This window comes from Urocitellus parryii, chromosome 5 (genome assembly GCF_045843805.1).
Source record: "Urocitellus parryii isolate mUroPar1 chromosome 5, mUroPar1.hap1, whole genome shotgun sequence".
NCBI classification, from domain to species: domain Eukaryota; kingdom Metazoa; phylum Chordata; class Mammalia; order Rodentia; family Sciuridae; genus Urocitellus; species Urocitellus parryii.
Genome location: NC_135535.1, coordinates 87,448,710 through 87,470,067, shown reverse-complemented (window position 1 = coordinate 87,470,067; position 21,358 = coordinate 87,448,710). Strand labels below are relative to the sequence as shown.

The window sequence follows — 21,358 nt, the reverse complement described above, 5'->3', positions numbered from 1 at the left end:
GACAGGGGATCTCCTTGGGGTTAACTCTATTTTTAAAGGGCAACTTTCACTTACAAAATATGATTCTGTGGGTCTTCCTATGCAGGCATATGTTCAACATCCCCTTCTTTCCCCACAGTTTATTAAAAAGCTTTAACATGGCTCATCATGCTGTGTTTGAGACAGCTTCCTGTCAAAATAAAATCAGTATACCAGAAACTAGGCCAGTGGGATTCAGAGGACATTACCTGAATCCCTCTGTATATTTTGCCTTTTCATTTAGTGCTTGGATTATATGATTCTGTTTCTTTGTTTTATCATTTTTTTATGATACAAATGAGACCAACAACCCTCTTCCACATCATAAGAACATATTGGCAAATGACCTTTCGGACATATGATAACACTGATCTCAGAAAAGCCTGTGTTAAGTACCTTCCTGTCTGAGATTGCCATCAGCTGCATATAGATGAAAAGGGAAGGGGGAATCTCATCATGGGGGTTCTGTTGATAACGCTTCATTAATATATTTCACTTTAGAAACATGGGACTACAAAAAGAAAACTATTTTATTTAAAATGAGAGGGCAACTATGTTACATCCACTGTAAATATGTCCCACCCAGGAAGTGATGATGATGCTGATAATGGCCATATTTACAGTTTTAACTCCATGGGGTGTTTTCTTCTCAAATGAATGTACCTCTTAAGTATGGCACATCCATAGCACATTTCAAAGCTCACAAAGTAGTTATTTCACAGATATGGATATACAGAGAAAGGGATGTTCAACAGCTATTCAATAAAGCACAAAGCAGCTATGCACAGCAAAGTAATAGGGACATTCTAGCATTTAATTGATTTGCCAGACAGTGTTTAAAACATAAGAAGAGGAAATGGCCAATTCCAATGCAGCCATAATCTGCTGAAGCTAATCTCATTCTGTTCTGAAGTTGTAGGAGAAATGGGATCTGCAAAAATAATCAGGCCCAACAGTTTTAGAATGGATCAGTGATTTTATTTGATACTGACATACAGAGGTTAATGATAGCTACTCTTTTGTTAATATACTATTTCAGCACTAAGGATTACTTTGGGGCACTGTGTTCAGAGACCAATCCTAGCCTGCACAATGAGTAATGATTATTTGAGATTTTGACCTGAAAAACTCTAAGAATAAGTCAAACAGTGGTAGTCTCAGGACTTTTACACATTGGAAATAATACTTCTAGAAACTACTACTACTCAACATTTTTTATGGGCAGATGAAATATGAAAAATATAAAATGAGGTTAAAGTTATATTGAGCATTGCATTTTGAACTTTTCACCATGGAAATATTCCTGTGGTGCCCTTAGCACTTGCTAGTCCTTTTCAAACTTAGGAAATTTCCTTGATGTCTTTCTTGTCTTTAAAGAGTGCTTTTGTTATAATACTAAATATAATTTGCCTTTATACTTTGCGTTGGTGGTGGTAGAATTGGTTGTTGTTATATCGTATAAGCGCTTTTGTATTTTGCCTTTCGTCTCACTTGGCATTATAAAACATTGTCTCAAGTTACTAAAAATGTCTTCATTTCCCAAATCTGTTAGAACAGATTTGAATTTTGATTATCCTCTGATTTCCCACACTCCCAGCATATCATTAAATAATCTTGTATGTATACCAGTTTGTAACTCACAGTATTAAACTACAGAAATCTACCCTGAAGATCAGAGTATATGGATATGTTTGATATCCATATCATGATAGCATGAAACTATCTGATTGGTCCATTACAGCATAAAATAGGTGCCTGATAGGAGTCATTGGCACAACTGATATTACTAAGACAAACACTGGCCACCAAGTCGGAAAAGATCTTCATTACTGTGCCTGTGAAAGTGGATCAGATAACAAAAAGTTCCAGCTCTTCCTCTTGAATCTGAGGCAATATTTATAAGGATATTGCAGCAGAAACAATCTGATTGTGTCTGGTCAGCTGGTTGGGGCCATTTCTGGCTTGTCAGAGAAACATTTCTTTTCCTTGTCATAACTCCCAGGTGCTACTGCTGAGCAAATGGGAACATCACTGCCAGAAGTATTTGAAAAGAACAAAAAAATTGATTTGGACAATCTGTGTGTTCGTGCCATTGATAGAGACACAACTGTGACTAGGGGTATGACTAGGGTCACAGCAAGGTTAAAAGAAAAGCACCCAGGAATTCTCTCAAGTCATCAGCTTTTCGCACTAGCTGTTCTTGGTTGCTGCAGGCAATATATAGGTTTCCATCGAATACCAAGAGGTATTCAGTAGATTTACAAGTTGCCCTTCAAATTTTCCCAAGGGGTGGTTATACTCTTACAATAGTAAATCACTTAAAAATTGAAGTTCAGATGTTTAGCACAGCTATGGACATAGGAAGATTTGATAACATAAAAATTATAAAGCTATTCAAAACTAACAATTATGGGAGTCTTGTATGAAATAGCATACATTTCTTCTGATTTACTTTAAACATGATATTGGCTCTATTTTTTTAGAATAATTTATTAGAAAACAAATGTATGAAAAGATCACTTACTATCACAAATCAAAGGCTTTCTAGGATCTTACAACATGGCAAAAAATTTGCAAAATATCTTTAAATAGACAATATGTGGTACAAATATGACAGTTGCTATATACAAAAATATATTGGTCCATCCAGAATTTAAACTGACAACAAATTTAAATGCTTGTTAGGGCATTTGAGCAACTCAAAACAACATTATTATATATGGGATTCAAGCTCCAAATATTACTCAATTATACATTAAATTAATTTTCCTTATTTTCAGGGCAGGATTGTTTGTAAACTTTTCTACATAGCATTTCTTGTGCACAAAAGTTCATGATGTTATACTTTCATTCACTATTATTTACCAATACTTAGCCATCAACTTGGCTGTGAAGACACACAAGCTAGGAGAATCTCCATCAACAGCTAAATATATTTACTTTAGTTGTTCAATAAAAAAATGTAATTGTGGAGTGGGATCCAGAGGAGAACATTTAAATGACTGATAAGAAGACAAGTGTCCATGTATTTAGAAAAATTATAACTGCTGAGAAATTTTAAAAACATGCTGATGGTCTTAATTCTCTATCATACTATCAAAGCAAATTAGATGATAAAAATGTACATGTGGCACATGGCTAATGAAATCAAGGCATTAAGAAATTAACCAATGATAATATATCAGGCATTAATGCAAATAGTTCACAGACAGTAAGTTTAAGGACATATAAGTCAGTAAGCAAGGCTGCCCTGTTCTCAAATGCAAATTTTTGAATAGACCAGATTTCTTTTCCTGTTTTCCACACTTACAGAATACAATTCCTGTGTGTAGTATTTAGAAGTTCACTGTGAGTCCTCTTAAAGGTTTCTTTACCATTTAATATTATAAATAATTATGTTCCTAGTCGGCAGTTCAAAGCTCAGTACAGCACTTGTACAACACCACAGGCAGGTCAGGTGACCTTTCTCCAATTCTGCACTCTCTGGTGCTGAGGACAGACAAAGTGATATGTCTGTCATACGCCATTACCATTAGAACAGAATCTTGTTCTTTTATTACAACTGAACTCCGCCAGATTTCTCAGCAGGAATGCTAAGTGAAATCAATGTCTTGGATTTCCAGGCTGAGCTTGGAGGTCACAGCCACTCTATCATTTCTCAGCATTATCCTTTCTCTCGCGCGCACACACTCCCTGAGCCTCCAACTGGCACACAGCAGATTGAAAACAGCATGCATCAGAGGACTCATGCTGTACAATTTTACAGTCTTTTGGAGCCCCCTCCTTTTGATTCCCCCCTTCCATTTTTTGCAAATTGCAAATAAGTTTTGTTTGTGTCCTTCTCTGGAGTTGTGACTCAAAGGCAAAGGCACACCCAGGAAGATGGGCAGCCAGTAAAACTCAGAACACAGTATGAATTTTGACAGCCGTCAATAAGATCATTATCCTTACATCATTGCCTGGCTACGACTTATGATTCCATTGCCTTAAACAGCAAATCTTTTATTCTAAACCATCAATTTGGTTTATGCCAGGTAGGTATATAGAAAACACAAAGTCCTTAAATAAAATAATTCTATTTTATAGTAAGATAAACATGAAATTTGCCAATAAAACACACAGCAAATACCCTGAGCCACTAAAAATTGATTGTTTATAAACATAAATATGATAATAAATGATAGCTATTACACATGAATGAAATAGCTCTGTGAAGTCAAAATGTTTACTATGCTATGTGTAAATGTCAATTCTATGCACCAAGAAAGTAAATTCCTATATTGTAATGGGTGTTATTTATTTACTGCTAGTTGTATTTTTGTTTTGTTTTGTTTTGCTATGTTCTTCATTAAAGTGACCATGATACTTGTTTCTGTGGCTATTTTTTAATTCACTACATTTTACTGCAGAGTTAAACTAACATAAGCACATAATGAAATCTTTTCTGACAATAAAATTGGTTGTAGACTATGGTGGAGGAACAATGAGCAAGGGGAGGACATATTTTTATTATATTGTCACTGTCATTTAAAAAGAGAGACTTTGTTAAACTTTACGTATTTTACAATTGCAGATGGAAGGAAATAAAATACCTGTTTTTTTTCTTAAATTTTATATGACAGAAAACTCATGAAGGCTAATTTCAAAAAATAACTGAACTTCAAAGATAAAAGACAAAATATATTTTAAATTATATATAACAATAGAAATATAATCTACTCTTTCACTAATATTAAATGAACTTTATTAACTAGTTTTTACTAATATTAAATAAATAGAGGTATATAACATCATAAGATGTGGCAGAATTTTAACATTACTAAAATAATTGGCCTCCTTTACACAGAGTTTATAGTGCTCTGTGAGCATATAGAACCATATAATTCATAAAGAAGACTCCTAATAGTGGCAAAGCAAAACTCAGATCACTTTTGTACTTGCCAGGATTACCTACAAAAGTATCATTGTAGAAATTGCTCAATAAGCATTTGCATGGCTGGTTGAATGAATGAATGAATGAATAGATAAATGAATAAAAGCATAAACAGATGAGACTGGCATCAAAAGCTTTGTGATTATTTGTAAAAGTGATTTAGTGAGTAGATATTAAGGACAAAACGTTTAACCCATCAGCTATTTAAAATTGAACTATGGATCCTAAAATCCTAAAATGAAGCATCCTCATACAATGCATAATAGTGAAACATGATGTGAAATCACACAAGTAAATTAAGGGAATAAAAACAGAACACAATAGTTCACAGAGCTATCTGCATATGACAAGGACTATGGTGTAACAGCTATTTAATTTACTCAAAGTTAGCCTATACATGGAATACATTAAAACTGCTGGTCCATGGAGACACCAAAATATCTCTGCTTTAAAATTAAATTTTGTTCAATAAATAATTATTACTGAGTTTTAAAAATTTACATGCTGCTGTGATTATAAAGAAAAGCAGACCAGACCTTAGACACGCATTAAGCACAGAACATGCAAGGTCCATTAAACAGCCGAAACAGACCTTAAACGTGGCTTATGTGTATTCCCTAATGTCACTGCAGGGTGTACAATATTTTTTGCTATGTATTTACACATATTACTGGGAATCATGGGCTAAGGTCTCTATCCAGGTTAAGTTACACTCTTAATGTGATTTTCTCTTAATTATATAGAAAAGGACTTGGAATTTATGGGAAGGTAGATGCTGGAGTGACCTTTCCCAGTCCATCGATCCCTTTTTCATTCCCAATTCCCTCTGGAATAGTATGTAACTGGGAAATACATCCTAGAGGAGTTGCCAAGTTTTTGGAGAAAGAATTTTTTAAAAATAAGCTGTTATATATTTCTCTTTTGATATTTTCTACTCCTCTCCTCTGTGTTCCCTTCCACTGTTGTAACTACTCTTACCCTGTTACTCTTGATGTATTTCATCATTTCCATCCATGGAAAGGAGATCAGAAGCAATTTTCTACATTGTTCAGAAAATTTAATTTTGGGGTAAATTAACTGTTGTTAGTGTTTCATTTCCTATTTTCTAACATGGTCAAAAATTTGCAGTTATTTTTCCTGAGTAGTTTCATGGAATACTATTTAACTGTCACTCTTATATTGTTCACAGAAAGCTTAATTTATTCATACAATATCATATATGTAAGGTTTAAAATAAAAAGCATTTTGAATCAATTTTTTCTGCTTCTTTCTCTGTTTAAGCTGAAACATACACTACATGAACTTTCCCAGTCTCCTTCCATGTGTTCCACATGCTTCTTAACTGCAAAACCAAAACTGCTTCTAAATAGTCTTACTTCTAATACTATTATTATCTTTGCTTCTTTACATGATAATCTCAGTGGATGGGTGACATATCTAAAATTACATCTATACCATACCACATTATAACAGTTATTGATATTTTTAAAAAAACACTCCATATGTCCTAATCCTACTCATACTTTAAGATCTATTTCAGTTCCTCTTTCTCTGGCAAACACTTCACTTCTCAGTGAAGTTAATCTCTTCTTCCTAATAACTTTCAATGTGCCTTATCTGTCTATGTCTTTATAAAATGTATTATTTCTCATCATTGAATACAGCTAGTTGGCTATTTTTATATGTATCTACTTTATAAGACTGTAAGTCCCTTGAGCATAGAATACTTATCTGATAAATTATTGTATAATTTATTTATCACATTTTTATTATACTTGTCTGCATGTGTTTGCTGATTAGTTGAACAAATGAATTACTCAGTGCGTTTATGTAAATTTGCATGTATACTTATTACTCCTGTTAGACTCTTACCTCCATGTACACAGTTTGCTGTCATATAATAGATAATAGATCTTCAGCAAATACCACTGAATGAAAAGCAAAACTCTTTAAGTGGCAACATAGGAAGCTTCAAAAAGGTACCTTGCTTTTGGGTGGCGGGCTGTTTGTGCTCTTGTCTGTATGGATGCTGGTAGGAGATACAGCAGCACCAAGGTTGCCTTGGGGTATGCCTGGGAGCTTTCCTCCTGGAGACACCTGCATTGCAGCTAGCTGGGCAGCATATAACTGCTACAGAAGTAGAAGAGAGAGAAAAAGACTAATCAATAATAAATAATGCACCTTTCAGAAATTACTCATACTCAGATGTGTTATTTTTTCTCTAGGTATTCTTGTTTAGATCCTGAAATACTTAAGGAAAGTAGCTATCATCTCAACTTAATGACTAACATCTTAGGGGAGGAATGACAGATACCACATAGATGGAATCTCTGTCAGTATGTTCAGGGCCTCAGAGCAAATCTATATTAACTCTTTTCCAATGTCTATAGGAGGCAAGTATATCACATTATTCGGTCAAGAGCTACTTCGGTCCTTTAAATTCACGCAGTATATTACAAAAGAATGCAGCTTCATGTACACATAGTTTTCTTACTATCCATGTTGGTTCAATCCCTATGTATCTCTTTCTTTGACTTGTTGAAATGGGTACCTATAACAATTTTTCTGAGCATGAGTTGCATAGGAATACAAAATAGGCATTCAGTGGGAATCAGAGGAGAGTATTTGAAGAACGTTATCTGGTCAGTCTACCTACATTGATAAAAATTAACTGGATTCTTGCCAGAAGTTCACTTTACTTCACAATATAAACACAGACAACTCTCAAAATTATCTTGAGGATTAGGGTTTTACAGAAGATTGCCTAAAACATACACTCTCCCACTAAGCTATCACTTAATAATTTTTATTAAGTAACATAGAAAACATTCTTTAACAAGTCATTAATAAATTAGAAAGAAAATTTTTATTTTATAATAACAACCATATGGTAAAGTAACCTAAAACAAAGGAAGTTGTTTTACATTGAAATAATAATATTAGATGTTAAGATTAATACTCTTTTCATCTTCATTCAACACTTCATAAACATTTTAACAATCTGGAGGAGAAAGCAATAATGAAACTTTATATTTGTGTATATACATATCCTATTTTCCATTTGTCTTGAGAGTAAATAGCTTTTACTATGCAAGGTAGCATTTCTGTTATGAAGTGATTGATGCTAAAGTAAAAAGCTCTCAAGCAAAAGTCCTGTGGAATGGTTCTCTGGATTATCTTGATATTTTTTTTCCTGAAAGAGAAATTTCAAAGGATAAACTTGTTCAAGATAGGCCATAGGTCCTGATAAATGGGGTCTCTCTACAAAGGAAAACTGAAAACAGTACATATTTTCATGAAAACACACATTGCTGTTTCCAGATACTATGATATAGATGAAAATAGAAAATTAAAATCATTAATAAAATAATACCTTTTTTAATGCAAAGCGATGAAAGATACAAATTCCAGAGAAAGAATGAACAACTTTAGTGAATATATTTAGATTATCAACAATGATTGTCCCTATAAAGTTATCTTGTGTTAGAAAAACTATATTATTTATATTTTTATCAGAAGAAAGGATAAAATTAAATTGTTAAATCTTCACTTATATAAAGAGTAAAAGGATCATTCACTTTAAATATGATGAGAGTTTACTATTTAAAAAACAACGATCAGAATTGAAGCATTTTCCACACTTGTGTTAAAAAATGTATCCATTTTGTACTTAGAAAAGCAGTTTTTTCTGTCATCATTCTGAACCACTTATAAAATCATTTAGAATATTAAATTCAAATTTAAAATATGCCCAGCTGATACGTAATATTAAAAATATATGTATATTAACAGATGAGCTAAATAACAATATTATGCTATGTAAATTTCATATTTTATTGTATATTGTGCTCTTGTCTTTAAAAATATAAATCCACTGGGTATTATTACTACAGGAAACAATACCTATTTCTGCCTAGGCACAACAAAACTGAGATTGTTTCAGAATAGGAAATCTGACATGTCTTAAATATCTGTAGGTAAAATGAATAATGTGAACAATACAGCTATTCAAATTTTAATTTTGTTTCTTAAAGAATTACTTCATAATATTGAAAATTATTCTGTTATTTAGATAATTAAACAACTTGATTAATTACCCATATTAAATAATTAAGTATAAATCACTATAGTCAGATTTACAACTTCAAAAAATATTTTAAAAAGGGTATAAATACTCTCAAACATTTTATTGAACTTAAAGGTTGAAGATGGCGCATGTTTGAATTAAAAAATCTACTTTATTCTCTTAATCAAATAAATGAATTATTTTTATCCTTTAATAAAAACCATCAGGTTTAATCTGAGTTTGGTTGTCCTAAAAAATGCTTTTTGAAGTGAAATGGACACAAAGATTGTGTGGTTTACAGCTGGATGAGAATTCAGATCTGTCTTGCAGAGCTCTGTCTTTTTAACTGTTCTATTATAAGAAGAAACAATGGTCCCTGAGGGAGCAAAAATACTGAAAAGACAAAGATGTAGGTTGTGGTACTATCTAAGATAAAAATGAGAGCTGCTTATAGGTTCACAGACATAAAACATGCTTATGAACACTGAGCACCAGGGAGACATGAAATGATAATCAACAAACAGATTCCACCTAATCCTGTGTGATTGTTTCCTTTTTTTAAAAAAAAAAAAAATCATTGTCTGAAGGAGTTGTGGGGAAGATGATAAAGAGAGGGAATAAGAATATGATATGTTAAGTAATATAAAAACCCAAAATTTAATTCTTACCAGGGTTGGAGTATTTTAGAGATCACAAAAAAATTCTAACATTAGTTTCAGGGTAAGAGTCAAGGTATCCTGTAAGGATAAAAGACTCTTAGTCTGTTTAAACACAAAGTTCAGCTCAGCCTTCTAACTTTAGTGTATCCCAAATTGTCTGTGTTGGGTTAAAAAAATTAATTTAATTAATTAACCTTATATTTAATCTTTGGGTTTCATCAGCGATAGTCAAAAGAAAGATGTTAACCAGATTTGTGTTCTAAAAAATAAATGTATACAATTTAAAGAAAGATGCTGAACAACATAATTGTTAACAAGGTATTATAGAGGATGGTGTGGAACAGTGAGTGGTAGGAAAGAAAGGGAATGCATTTGAATGCACATTCTGGAATGCAAAACAGCACTGTGTCTGCAGGCTAAGGAAGTTCATCCATGGAAGCCCTTGAAATGCAGGGCAGGGTTTAAATTAAAAATAGAGGTAAGAGAAAGCCACAGGATGGGAGTAACACATACATGATGTGTTTAATTAGGCAGGGATATCAGCTATGAGGTTTTAAAAATTTAGAAGTGATAATATTGATCATAAGAACTTAGTTAACCTAACTATTATGAAAAAGAAGATTAGAAAAAAAAATTAAGTCATAGTACAGCAGACACATAAATATCTCCAAATAACAGGGGAAAGAAACAAGAAACACTGGAATGAGATGAATAATTTAATATATAAAATACCTTCATTTTGTACATATGTGAGTAATTGTCTATCATATATTCTTTGTAAGATAATCAAAACACATAACTATTTCTTTTCAGAAAAGGAGGGACTGATTTATGCAGAGAAGTTTCCCCATAATCCTGCATTGTGGTAGTAAAAGTGCTGGAGCCAGTCAGTCATGTACTTCCCCTAAAGTATAGCTCATTAAATTTATTGAACTTTTCTTTTCTTCTTCTTTTTTTTTTATTTTTTAAGGAAGAAATTTAGCACTGGGAAATTCAACCCAAGGTTTGATGCATATTAGAAACTGAAATATGTCCCCAGCCCCAAATGCTTTTTCAAGTTTGAATAATATGATGTTCTCTACTTACAACAACATTAGCTTAAATTGTGTCTATCAGAGCCAAGCCTAATGATTATTTTTTTTTATAATTCACTATCATGTGCACCAAGCACTATTGGGCATTTCATTTATAGGCATTCTTTCTGATGAGCTGTTATGGTCCAATATTGGACCCAAAAATGTCTAATGGGAAGATAAATAACAGATATTTGAAAATATAATGACTAAATGTTGCTATTTTGAAAAAAAAAAATACAATTGTTTTTTGGACAACATGGCTTTTATGCCACAGTTATATACAGTAGTTAGATAGAAACTTCTTGTGAAAATGCTTGCTTTACTTGCACATGCTAAGCAAGACCTTTTCAGTGCTCAGAGTGAAGAAACTTCATGAAACAGCCCATTCAATTTCTAAGCTGAGTGACTGCCTTAATTCATACAGATAGTAAATTTCTGCCACTTCTTCCTAATAGCGTATTTTCCCCAAATTGCTAGAAACACAGCTTCTGCCATTGGCTACTAGCCTAGTGTCTAACTGCCATCTGGAGTATTTGGATTCAAAACATTAAGTACTGACAAAAATATCTATCATGATTTGTTGCCCCAAACCATTAACTGACTAGTAAACTCCTTGAAGGCAGGGATTACATCCCTATCCTTCAATGCTTTTTCAGAAAATAGTAAATACAAGGACAAGTAGAATTGAATAAAGGCAAAAATGGACTGTGTAAAATAATAGCATTTATTATTAACAAATACAGATCTCTTGTGCACAAGTAGTTAATTCAGATAATGATAATGGTTATGCATGAAACTAAAATTCTGGAAGGAATTTGATGCACTTCTACTTCTTGGGAATTAGAAAGAAAGACTCTGTGGTGATAACATTCACTTTGATTCATTCATTTTGTTTACTTAAGAGGGCAAATAAACATGACTTAATAAATAAATCTGAGGATAAGAACACAAGATATTCTAATATACTCCTCATAGTCATAACAATATCTAAATAAATCACTTTGGAAATATGGATGGAAAGAAATGGGTGGAGATTAGTTTTTAAAGTTCATTACTTTTCAAAAGATAATGAAACCAAGAGTATAAGCATATAGATATTCTTAAATATTTTGGAAAAAAATGAAAAATGCCTTCTTCCTAAGAAGGGAATATACATTATTTAGTTGTTGAATATAAAATATTTATTACTTAGAGAGTAAAAAGCATATAGTAAGAACTATGGTTGTTAGTAGGTAGTAGTTGTTCTTTGAGAAAAAAGAACAGGTTCTCTTAGTGCAAAGCTTAATTTTCTATTTATATTTTTATTCATTAATCAACACATCTCCAACTCTTCCCACCCACCAGATCCTGGTAGTTATCATTCTATTTTCTATTTCTGTGAATTAAACTTTTTCAGATTCCCATATAAAAGTGATCTCATGTGTCCTTTAGTGCCTGGCTTATGATGTCCTCTGGCTCTATCCATGTTGTCATAAATGACAGGATCTCCTTTTTTTTTTTTTAAAGGCTGAATAGTATTCCATTATATACACATACCTCATTTTTTTTTTACCCACTCAACTAGTGATGAAGAATTTGTCTGGTTCCATATCTTGGTTATGGACACTGCAGTAACTTTGAAAGTGCATATATCCTTTCATCATGTTGATTTCATTTCTTTTGAATATATACCTAGTACTGGGATAGCTGGAGTTTTAATTTTTTAATTTTAATTATGATAAATTATCAGGCCTTCCTTTTGTGTACATGGGAAGTCTGCATAAAAGGTACAGGAGATAGAGATGACCCTATATTCAGTCATTTATGGTAACCAATAGTATGTAACAAGGTTTGGTTTGATCCAACTGTCTTTCCCTACTTCAGGTTTAGATTAGGAGGTGAAGACAAACCTTCCCTATTGTGAAGACACTAAGTTATGCCATCATACTCTCCCTACCTTTTTTCTACCTTTTTTTCCTCTCTACATTTCTCCTCCTCAAGTCAACAAGTTCAACACATTACTAGGAACTTGGGTACAAAAAACATTTGAAGAGAGACGGGGGAAAAAAGAACATCACGATTATAACTGAAAAACTCATTTTTTTCAAATAGTATATGATAAAACATACTGTAGATGATTTGTGAATTTTCACATTGTCATTATCAGAATGGAGAGTGCAAGACCATATAACCACTTAATATTTTTTTATGATGAATGAATCGTTTATTTTATGATCAGAACCTTGTTCTCCAAATGAAATCTTTCATCAAGCACCAATACATAAAACAAAACAAGAGGTATGCCATAACCGAATATAAAATCATTTTATAAACCTTATATTTATTTAAATGAGGGCAATGAGGTTATTTTAATTCTCCCCAAGAATTTAAGTAGGCATAAGAATAAAGTTGTAGCTCTTTGTCATCCTTAGTAATCAAGGAATTCCTGCCTCAAAAACAATTACTTCCAGACTTTCACATAAGCAAACATGTAGACTTAAATTCTCAAAAAAGAACTGTACAGAGTTAAAATTTTCCTGATTAATAGCATTTTGTAGTTCAAATATACAAATATGAAAGATCTGACTTTCATACTTAGTTTTGTCAGCCCAGGGACTGAAATTCGACAGTAAAAGTTAATATATAGTCAACATGTTAAGTATTTGGAATGCATATTTTAAAAATGTGTGTGCTTTCATCTATTATTATTTTTAAAATAGTAAAATATGTGCTTTTAAAGTTTAAACAAAACCTGAAAAGATATATGTTAAACGTGATATGTTGGAAAACTACTTATTTTTCTTTCTTTCTTTTCCCCCTTTTAAGGGAAAGAACAGGAAATAGCCTTTGTGAGGAAAAAAATTCAGAAGGCAATTTCAAGGCTCCATAAGTGTTATCTTTATAGCTTAATTTCAGCTTCTTAATGTAACTTAAATGTGGAGTTTAAAGAGAAACTAATGTACTGGAGAAAATCTTTCAAAACATATCAGCATGTTTCAATGTGAATAAATTTGCTTTGCACATTATTTTTCATAATGTTTCTTTGTAGAAAATTATCAGAGCAACTATAGTTTAAATATGGACTTTCCCTGACACCGTCAGCATTTCCTTTCTATGTTCTTCAAGTGTGTTGCCTTAAAACAGCATCTGCCTTAAATTTCCTGAATATCAGGGCAAAAGGGCAAATAGAATATCATGTGCCAAATATATAAAATTTTACAATTTATGTATCAAGCTAATGAATAGGGTAATAGAAGATATTCTACTCTCCTGTCTTGACAAATATACCATCAAAATGACGTGGATGCAAGTTAAAAAGCACATGAGAAACCACATCATAACCATTAGGATGGCTACTATTAAAAAACAGAAAATTGCAAATGTTGGCAAGGATGTATGAAACTGGAACTCCATGTGTTGTTGATAGGAATGTAACATGCTGCTTCCGCTGTGGAAAATAGTAAGACGGTTCCTTGGAAAATTAAATAGAATTTGTATACGACCCAGCAATTCCACTCTGGTTATATACCAAAAAGGATCAAAAGCAGGATCTCAAAAAGATATAGGTACAACCATGTTCCTGGTAGCATTAGTACCAATAGCCTAAATGCAGAAACAACCCCAGCATACCTTGACAGATGAATAGATAAACAAAATGTGGTACATATATAGAGTGGAATGTTATTCATCCTTAGTAAAGAAGGAAATTCCAACACATGCCATGACATGGCTGAATCTTAAAGATAATAAGCCATGTCAAACAAGCAGTGGCAAAGTGACAACTGTTGTATGATTCTACTCATGTAAAGTACCTAGAATAGTCAAATTAATAGATAGAAGGTAGATTGGAAGTTTCCAGGGATTGGGGGTAGGGCTTATTTTACATACATACACACACATATACACACACATACACACACACAATGATCTGGAGGGATGTGTTTAAATTCAAAATTCTTTGTTTCCTTGCAGCTTCCTGTTAAAATATGGTGGCACAGGAAGAACAAATTTGGGGCTATATCTGTGTTGCTTTTCTTCCCACTCCCAGTAGCTTCTGCCCAGGATGGGCTCAGTTCTTCATGACTGACTGACTTGCAAGGAACTTCTGAGATGGGGGCAACATGGCAGCTGCCTTACTACCTTTGAGGCCTCAATTAAGTGCAGAATGACGCTATAATGGAGGAATATTCCAACAGGATGGAACATCTGAGTTATTCTTTAAATAAACCAAAAATAAAAATCCCCATAAGCATTTAACATTTTTTTCTGTACATAATAGAAGAACTTTTCTTAAGAGACCCTCTTTTCCCATTTTAAAATCTAAGTATAGGTCCCTTCTACTACTTTCAGGCCATCTGTGAGGTCAATCTACTTTGCAATGTGTGTGCTGTCATCTATTATTATTTTTAAAATAATAGCACTATTGGGGCAAAGCTAGAAGAAACTAAAGACAGCCTGACTTCTTTCACTTAGTACATTTTTGATGTGTTATTACTTTTATTAGCAGTAGTCCATTCCACTATATTGCTAAATACTATATTCCTTTGCAAGAATATTATCACACTTATTACCTGCTTGCAACTGATGGACACTTGGGTTATTCCTAATTTTGACTGTCATGAATAATCCTGCTATAAACATTCCGGTGCAAGCCTTTCTGTGATTTTGTTTCTCTTGGCTATACAATTACTAATATTGGATCTGCTTACTCATATATACATATGAGTCATAAGTAAGTTCATGTTTGCTTTCTAAAGAAATTGCCAAACTTTCCAAATTGGCCAAGCTATTTTACATTCCATTGCAAGGTATGAGGGTTCCAATTACTCTACCTTCTCATCAACACAAGGTACTGTCTTTTTAATTATAACTATTCTAGTAGGTATGAAATGGTGTCTTACTCTAGCTTCAAATTGCATTTCTGTGATGACACTTAGTATCATTTCATGTGCTTATTAGGCATTCCTATGTCTTTGGTAAACTATATCCAGATCTTTTGTTCTTTTTTTCTTTTTTGTTTTTGTACAAATTGGGCTGCATTAAATTAAACTAATTTTTATGTATCTGAATTTAATTCAGACTTTCAGGGAGGCTGTGCATAAGGGTTCAGTTTAATAGCAGGGTATAGCTATTCTCAAAAGATTCATAATAATAATAAAATAGGATAAGAGTAATACAAATAGTTTCCTCTTGAATCATTTTAAATGCTCATATAATAACTAATTTTTAACTTTTAATTTTCAATATCCTAATGGGGAAGAGAAAAGTGAAGTGAGCTGCAAAGAGTAGAATGCTCTTGCACCCATCAAAGAATGAGTGCCCATGGAGATAGGCCTCTGAAAGTTGATGCCTATCATTAGCCACTAAGATTACTCCTGGAAATCTTGAAGACTGTAACGTTCAGGCTGACAGTCAACTTTTAGGATAGATACTCTTAGTCAAGCCTATGGGAGGGCGAAAGTGACAAGGTTAGGGAGGAGACAGGAAAGCTCTCTCCAAATCTTCTAGGTCCTTAAGCCATGGAAATAAATGGGGACTGGAGAAGTGAATCACTTCTGCTGCTACTTCACCAGCTCTCACACACGCTTAGGGAAAAGAGATTGGGGGAAGGTGGGAAGGGTTTTCATTTAGTCTCATGGGGTAAGAATTCATCCTGAAGAGAGTGACAATTGGAATATATTAGGGACTCGAGTCACTGGGAGAAGGAGCTGTGAGTACACATGTGAGAGATCCAGGATTTTTGTATATGGATATCAATCCTAAACAAACTGGAGAAAAAATGTATTAAACTGAAACAGCAAGGGAACTCAGACTTATTCCAAGAAATTTGTCCATATTAAGGAGAGCTAATGGTCATTACATTGAGGAAGCAAAATTTTAAAAAATCAGTGCAGTTGGAATATAAGCGTTTCAGCATCAGATGGTGTAAGGAAGTGATGTGAGTGGACAAAGCCCCCTGAAGATAAGCAGTCAATAGTGTCATCAGGGGAGAGTTCAAGATGGCATGAGGACAAGCCACAAGGGGAAAGGCAGTGTTACCAACTTCAGAAATGTGCTTCCTTCAGCAGAAACAGGGGAGCCACTTGAGCAACATGTCTGAGGCAGTAATGGGCTTGCTGGTAGGGGCTCCACAGTAGAAACTACTATTATTTTAACCTAGTTCTTCTTAAAAGTATTCCCCCTGGCAGGTACATCCAAGGAAAGCTGGGAGACAAAAGTAAATTATCCTGTCTGCCCATGGTAAAGTTTTACTATTAAAAAGCCACACTGAATCCATGCATGGAAGTTGTAATATTATTAAGGTACAAAACTATTATCACTAAGTTTTAATAATACGTAGACCATCTTCACTAGTCTTTTCCATATTCCATTTCCTAGGTGTGATACTTGGATGGAATACAGAGCTATCAATAGGGGTGGAGTGCTGTGAGGGTGTGAGGATGGCATCCTGCTAAAAATTAAAGACACATTTGAACTTACTTAGATCTTAAGACCTTTTTTCACAGGTAAGACACTGTCACGCTGTTTCTGTCACACTGCAGATACTGAAGCCTATAAGGAGGCACTTCAAATGAACTGGCTTTCTAGAGGCTTTTCTTCATTTCATTCTATGCTAATAAATCTTGAACAGCTAGGAAAACACATTTTGACTTTTATAATCGAAGCAGTTCCTTAAAGAACCAGATATATTTTGTGAGAGTCACGCAAGAAAACACCAACTGATAGTTTATCTGTCTTTCCCTCCCTCCCTCCCGGTTTTTCCACTCCACAAGCCATCTTCATGTACTGCACAGTAATCCATTACAATATGTTCCAACATCTGCCTCTCCATATGATGTATGACCTATTCGATTGACCCTTTTTATGCCGCTCCAGACTTGCTGTTCATTACCGAGGGAGGATGAGCGCTCTGCAACTATTCCCGAGGTCACCAACCAGTAAACACATCTCCATTTGGCAAGGTAAGGAGGATACTGTCTGAAAGGTTCTTCAAATCTCTTTATATATCAGTGACTATACTTATATCTTTAATTAGTTTAATTTAGGGTGGAAAATACTGCTGAATTTCCTTTCAAAATCACAAAAAGAAGACAATTGCTTGTTCACCAGGAGGAAACAAAAATCTATTGTCACAAATATTCATTATTTAATACAGGGATTTAGCAGAAAGATATTCAAAGTAAATGCTCCTCTTTGACTAGGTTCATAAGTATGAAAGCATTGTTTATTTTATCCCAATAGATAGTGCAGGGGGATGATAGTAATCAAATCATTTAAAAATATCATTCTAATTTACTATGAAGAGAACTTGAGTGTCAGTTCATACTAAATCAGACTGTATATTATCTAGTATGTTATAAAAACATACTCACTTCCAGAAGGCATATTTGTTCGTTGCTTGAAAATACTTGGCACATCCGGGGTGAGAAAAGTATAAGAACTATGACTTTGGTGTGACTACGATATGCCAATCTCTCCACTAGAAGTTTTGCATGCTATCTCAGGAACTGCCATAGTAATTCTGTATGTTCCATGGGGAAGATGAGAGCTCAGAGTGGTTGAATAACTTGTCAAAGGTTAATCAACTAGTAGTATCAGAAATCTGAATAACTGAAATTTTCCTTTCTTTTGCATGTCAAGTAAACTTTTCATATGGGTAGCAATGTTCCTATGGGGAAATTATTTTCAAATTTCAGTTCTTGGTGATGAATTCATCTCCCTTTGCTGCAGTGGGATAGAGATGGAATTCCCCTACCTGCAGGCCAACGGAAAAAGAGATTTCCCTTTGACTCAATATTGACAGTTTCCAAGACCAAGGGTGAAAGGCTTCAAAGTTGGAAGACTTCTTGAATCACTGGTAGAAGTCTATCCTCCATGAAAAAGGCACATATCTGCTCAAGACTTGTTTTTGATTGCTAGTTTGTTTCACTGCTAGTACAAATAGAAAACATGAATGGTTAAAATTTAAAAAAAAAAAAAGAATTTTCTACTCTGGATTCCTTCTTACTTTTCCCTCTCTTCTCCCAAACCTTGAAGATAAAGAAATTGCATATTAATATTATTGTTGGATTTTTAAATATAAAATTTAAGTTAAATAAGTCTAAAATCTGGATGTGGAATGATGGACAGCAGTGATGATAATCACAATAGCTAAAGTTTACAGAACACAGTGTGCCACACTTATGTGTTACTTTGGGAACCTTCTCAACAACTTTAGGAAATGGGTGTTGTTTTTATTTCATGGAGGAGGACACTGAGTCCCAAAGGAAAAAAAAAAAAAAGACTATTGTCCAAATTCACCTAGGTAAGAGACAAAGCTAAAGTTGGAATCCAAGACCTTTTTATTTTTTACAGAGCTTATGACTTTTAACCATTCTACCACATGAAGTCCTTTCCTGGACATTTTAATGTAGTACCAGAGTTTATGTACTTTGAGACAAAGAGCTCAGTTAACATGGGGAGGGTTACTCAGACACAACATGTGACAGAAGATGGGGTCGACTGATAAAAACTATAGTACTGGGAAGTAGGAAAGGAAAGAACAAGTATCTAAGAGAACATTATTCCCAGCATATCTCATTTGGTCATTGCCAGTAAAAAAATGTTTCCATTTGGTTTTCTTTTTAATTTACCAGTTTTAACATTTCAAGGATTTTAGGGGACCATGTAATGAAATATGAAGAAAGCTACTATAGTTATTATTGGCTTTTATCATTCATGCTTGCATTTACTTAAAACAATTTAGAGACACTAGTCTTATTCTAGGTCTTTAGCTCCATGATATTATGAAAAGAAATGATGAAATATAAAATTGCAAATGTGATAAATTACCACATAACAGGAGTCCAAGGTTTTAGGAGAGCACACCAAAGAGATGCTAAGGGCCAGCAGATCAGGAAAGACATCTCTGGAACTATTAATCCTGGGAAGTGGCAGATGAGCTGACCTAACACCTGAGGGAGAAAGGCACTGGCAGAACACCCTTGTGGTGGGAGAGAGCATGACAAGTCCATGGTGTTGGAAAGGAGCCAGCAAGGCTCGAATTGCTGGGAGAGATGTCTGGAAAGGCAGATGGGAAGCTACAGCAGCATAAGAAGAGGGATGACTTAATTAGGCCTACAGTTCTGCGATTAGTCTAGACGGAATAGGGAGAATTGACTGGGAGGGTTTGGTTCACCTCCAACCCACTTTTAAATGGAATAACATTTACCTAATCACATTTTTATATGACTTAAAATTGCTTCAAAATCAATTATACAATAAATCTGGATACATAATTTTCAACATTCTGAGTCTCATCCTTATTTAACTATTTGCTTTTTCCTGTATAATTTATACTAAGAATTTAGCCATAAAACTCTATTCATTGCTTTAATTCATCAACCTTGATTTTTCTAGAACATCTGAAAAATAATAAGTATAGAAAAATGAGCCATTTACACTACCCAAAACACACATAACTCTTACATGAATTAAAACAAGCAAAACACCCTCCAACAACCCCCTGAATTTAGGTGCATTTCTTTTCTCATTAGCTTCTCTGACCACAGCAGGCTCCCTTCAATTGCACAGGACATGTTTTTTGCATACCATCAAAGTACTCCAGGGAATTAAACAACTATTTTAACTTATGCTCTCCTGCCTTAAATTAATTCAGTCATTCAAAAACATTTATTTATTGAGTTCCTACTATGTTCCAACTCCTGGGCATTTGTAACATATAAGTGATACCTTCCTGAAAATATCTTATTTTTTTTTCTCTCCAGGAAGACTTGCAAGACTTTGCTTGATCTTTCCTTACTTCTATCCAGTATTGCCAAATATTTCTTATCTGATAATATATCTTACTTATGATTATAATGATTGGGAATTTTCATATTCATGAATCTCAGCATTTGTAAATAAATGCTGCTTTTGAAAGAATTGGAGTCATTCTCAAGAGTGCATAGTTAAGAAATATACACTACATCCTGCAAGAAACTTGAGAATCTTATGCTAAATGACATAAGAAGGACACAAAAGGACAAATATCCTATGATTTCATTTATATCATGAGGTACTCAGAATTGGCAAATTTACAGACACGTTACAAAAAAAGAAAGGTTACTAAGGAGTTAGGGAGAAGATGGAATAGGAAATGGGAAATAATTATTATAGAGTTTCAGTCTGAGATGATAAAAATATTCTAGAAATATAGAGTGTAAACAGACATGCAATGTTGTGAAAATGTGCATATTTTACCACAATAAAAAAAGTACATGGTTAAGTGGGCATTAGAAAAAATGTGTTTTTCCAGAACCACATTAAGCATTATTTCTCTAAAATAACTTTCTTCCTATTTTTTCCCCATGTGTTGGTACATTAACTTAAGAGCAGGTGTACAGAGGAAGTATTCTTATTTTAATGTAAAAAGTGGTTAAAATTATTATATTCTTTAAAAAATACTAAACTTTTACCTTAAACTTTAAATACAAATATAATTAAATCCAGAGGCAAGAGTACCTGATTCTAAACCAGCCAAACCCAGCATATTCCTTTCAACTTAAGGTTGTGCTGAAGCAGAAGCTGTAAGATCAAGTCGACCCTTCATTGACTTTGCAAATAGCACAGCCTTTACTAGCCCCAC

General features: G+C 33.6%; 1 protein-coding gene across 3 annotated transcripts in view; it reads right to left on the bottom strand.

Moving 5' to 3' along the window:
• Sox5 (SRY-box transcription factor 5) overlaps positions 1-21,358 on the bottom strand; it is a 329,602-nt gene that overhangs the window by 58,869 nt on the left and 249,375 nt on the right. For all 3 annotated transcript variants that reach the window (XM_077798717.1, XM_026392331.2, XM_026392329.2), the window contains exon 8: positions 6,935-7,081. In XM_077798717.1, the coding sequence (XP_077654843.1) occupies positions 6,935-7,081 (147 nt within the window). The remainder of the gene's footprint in view (positions 1-6,934; positions 7,082-21,358) is intronic.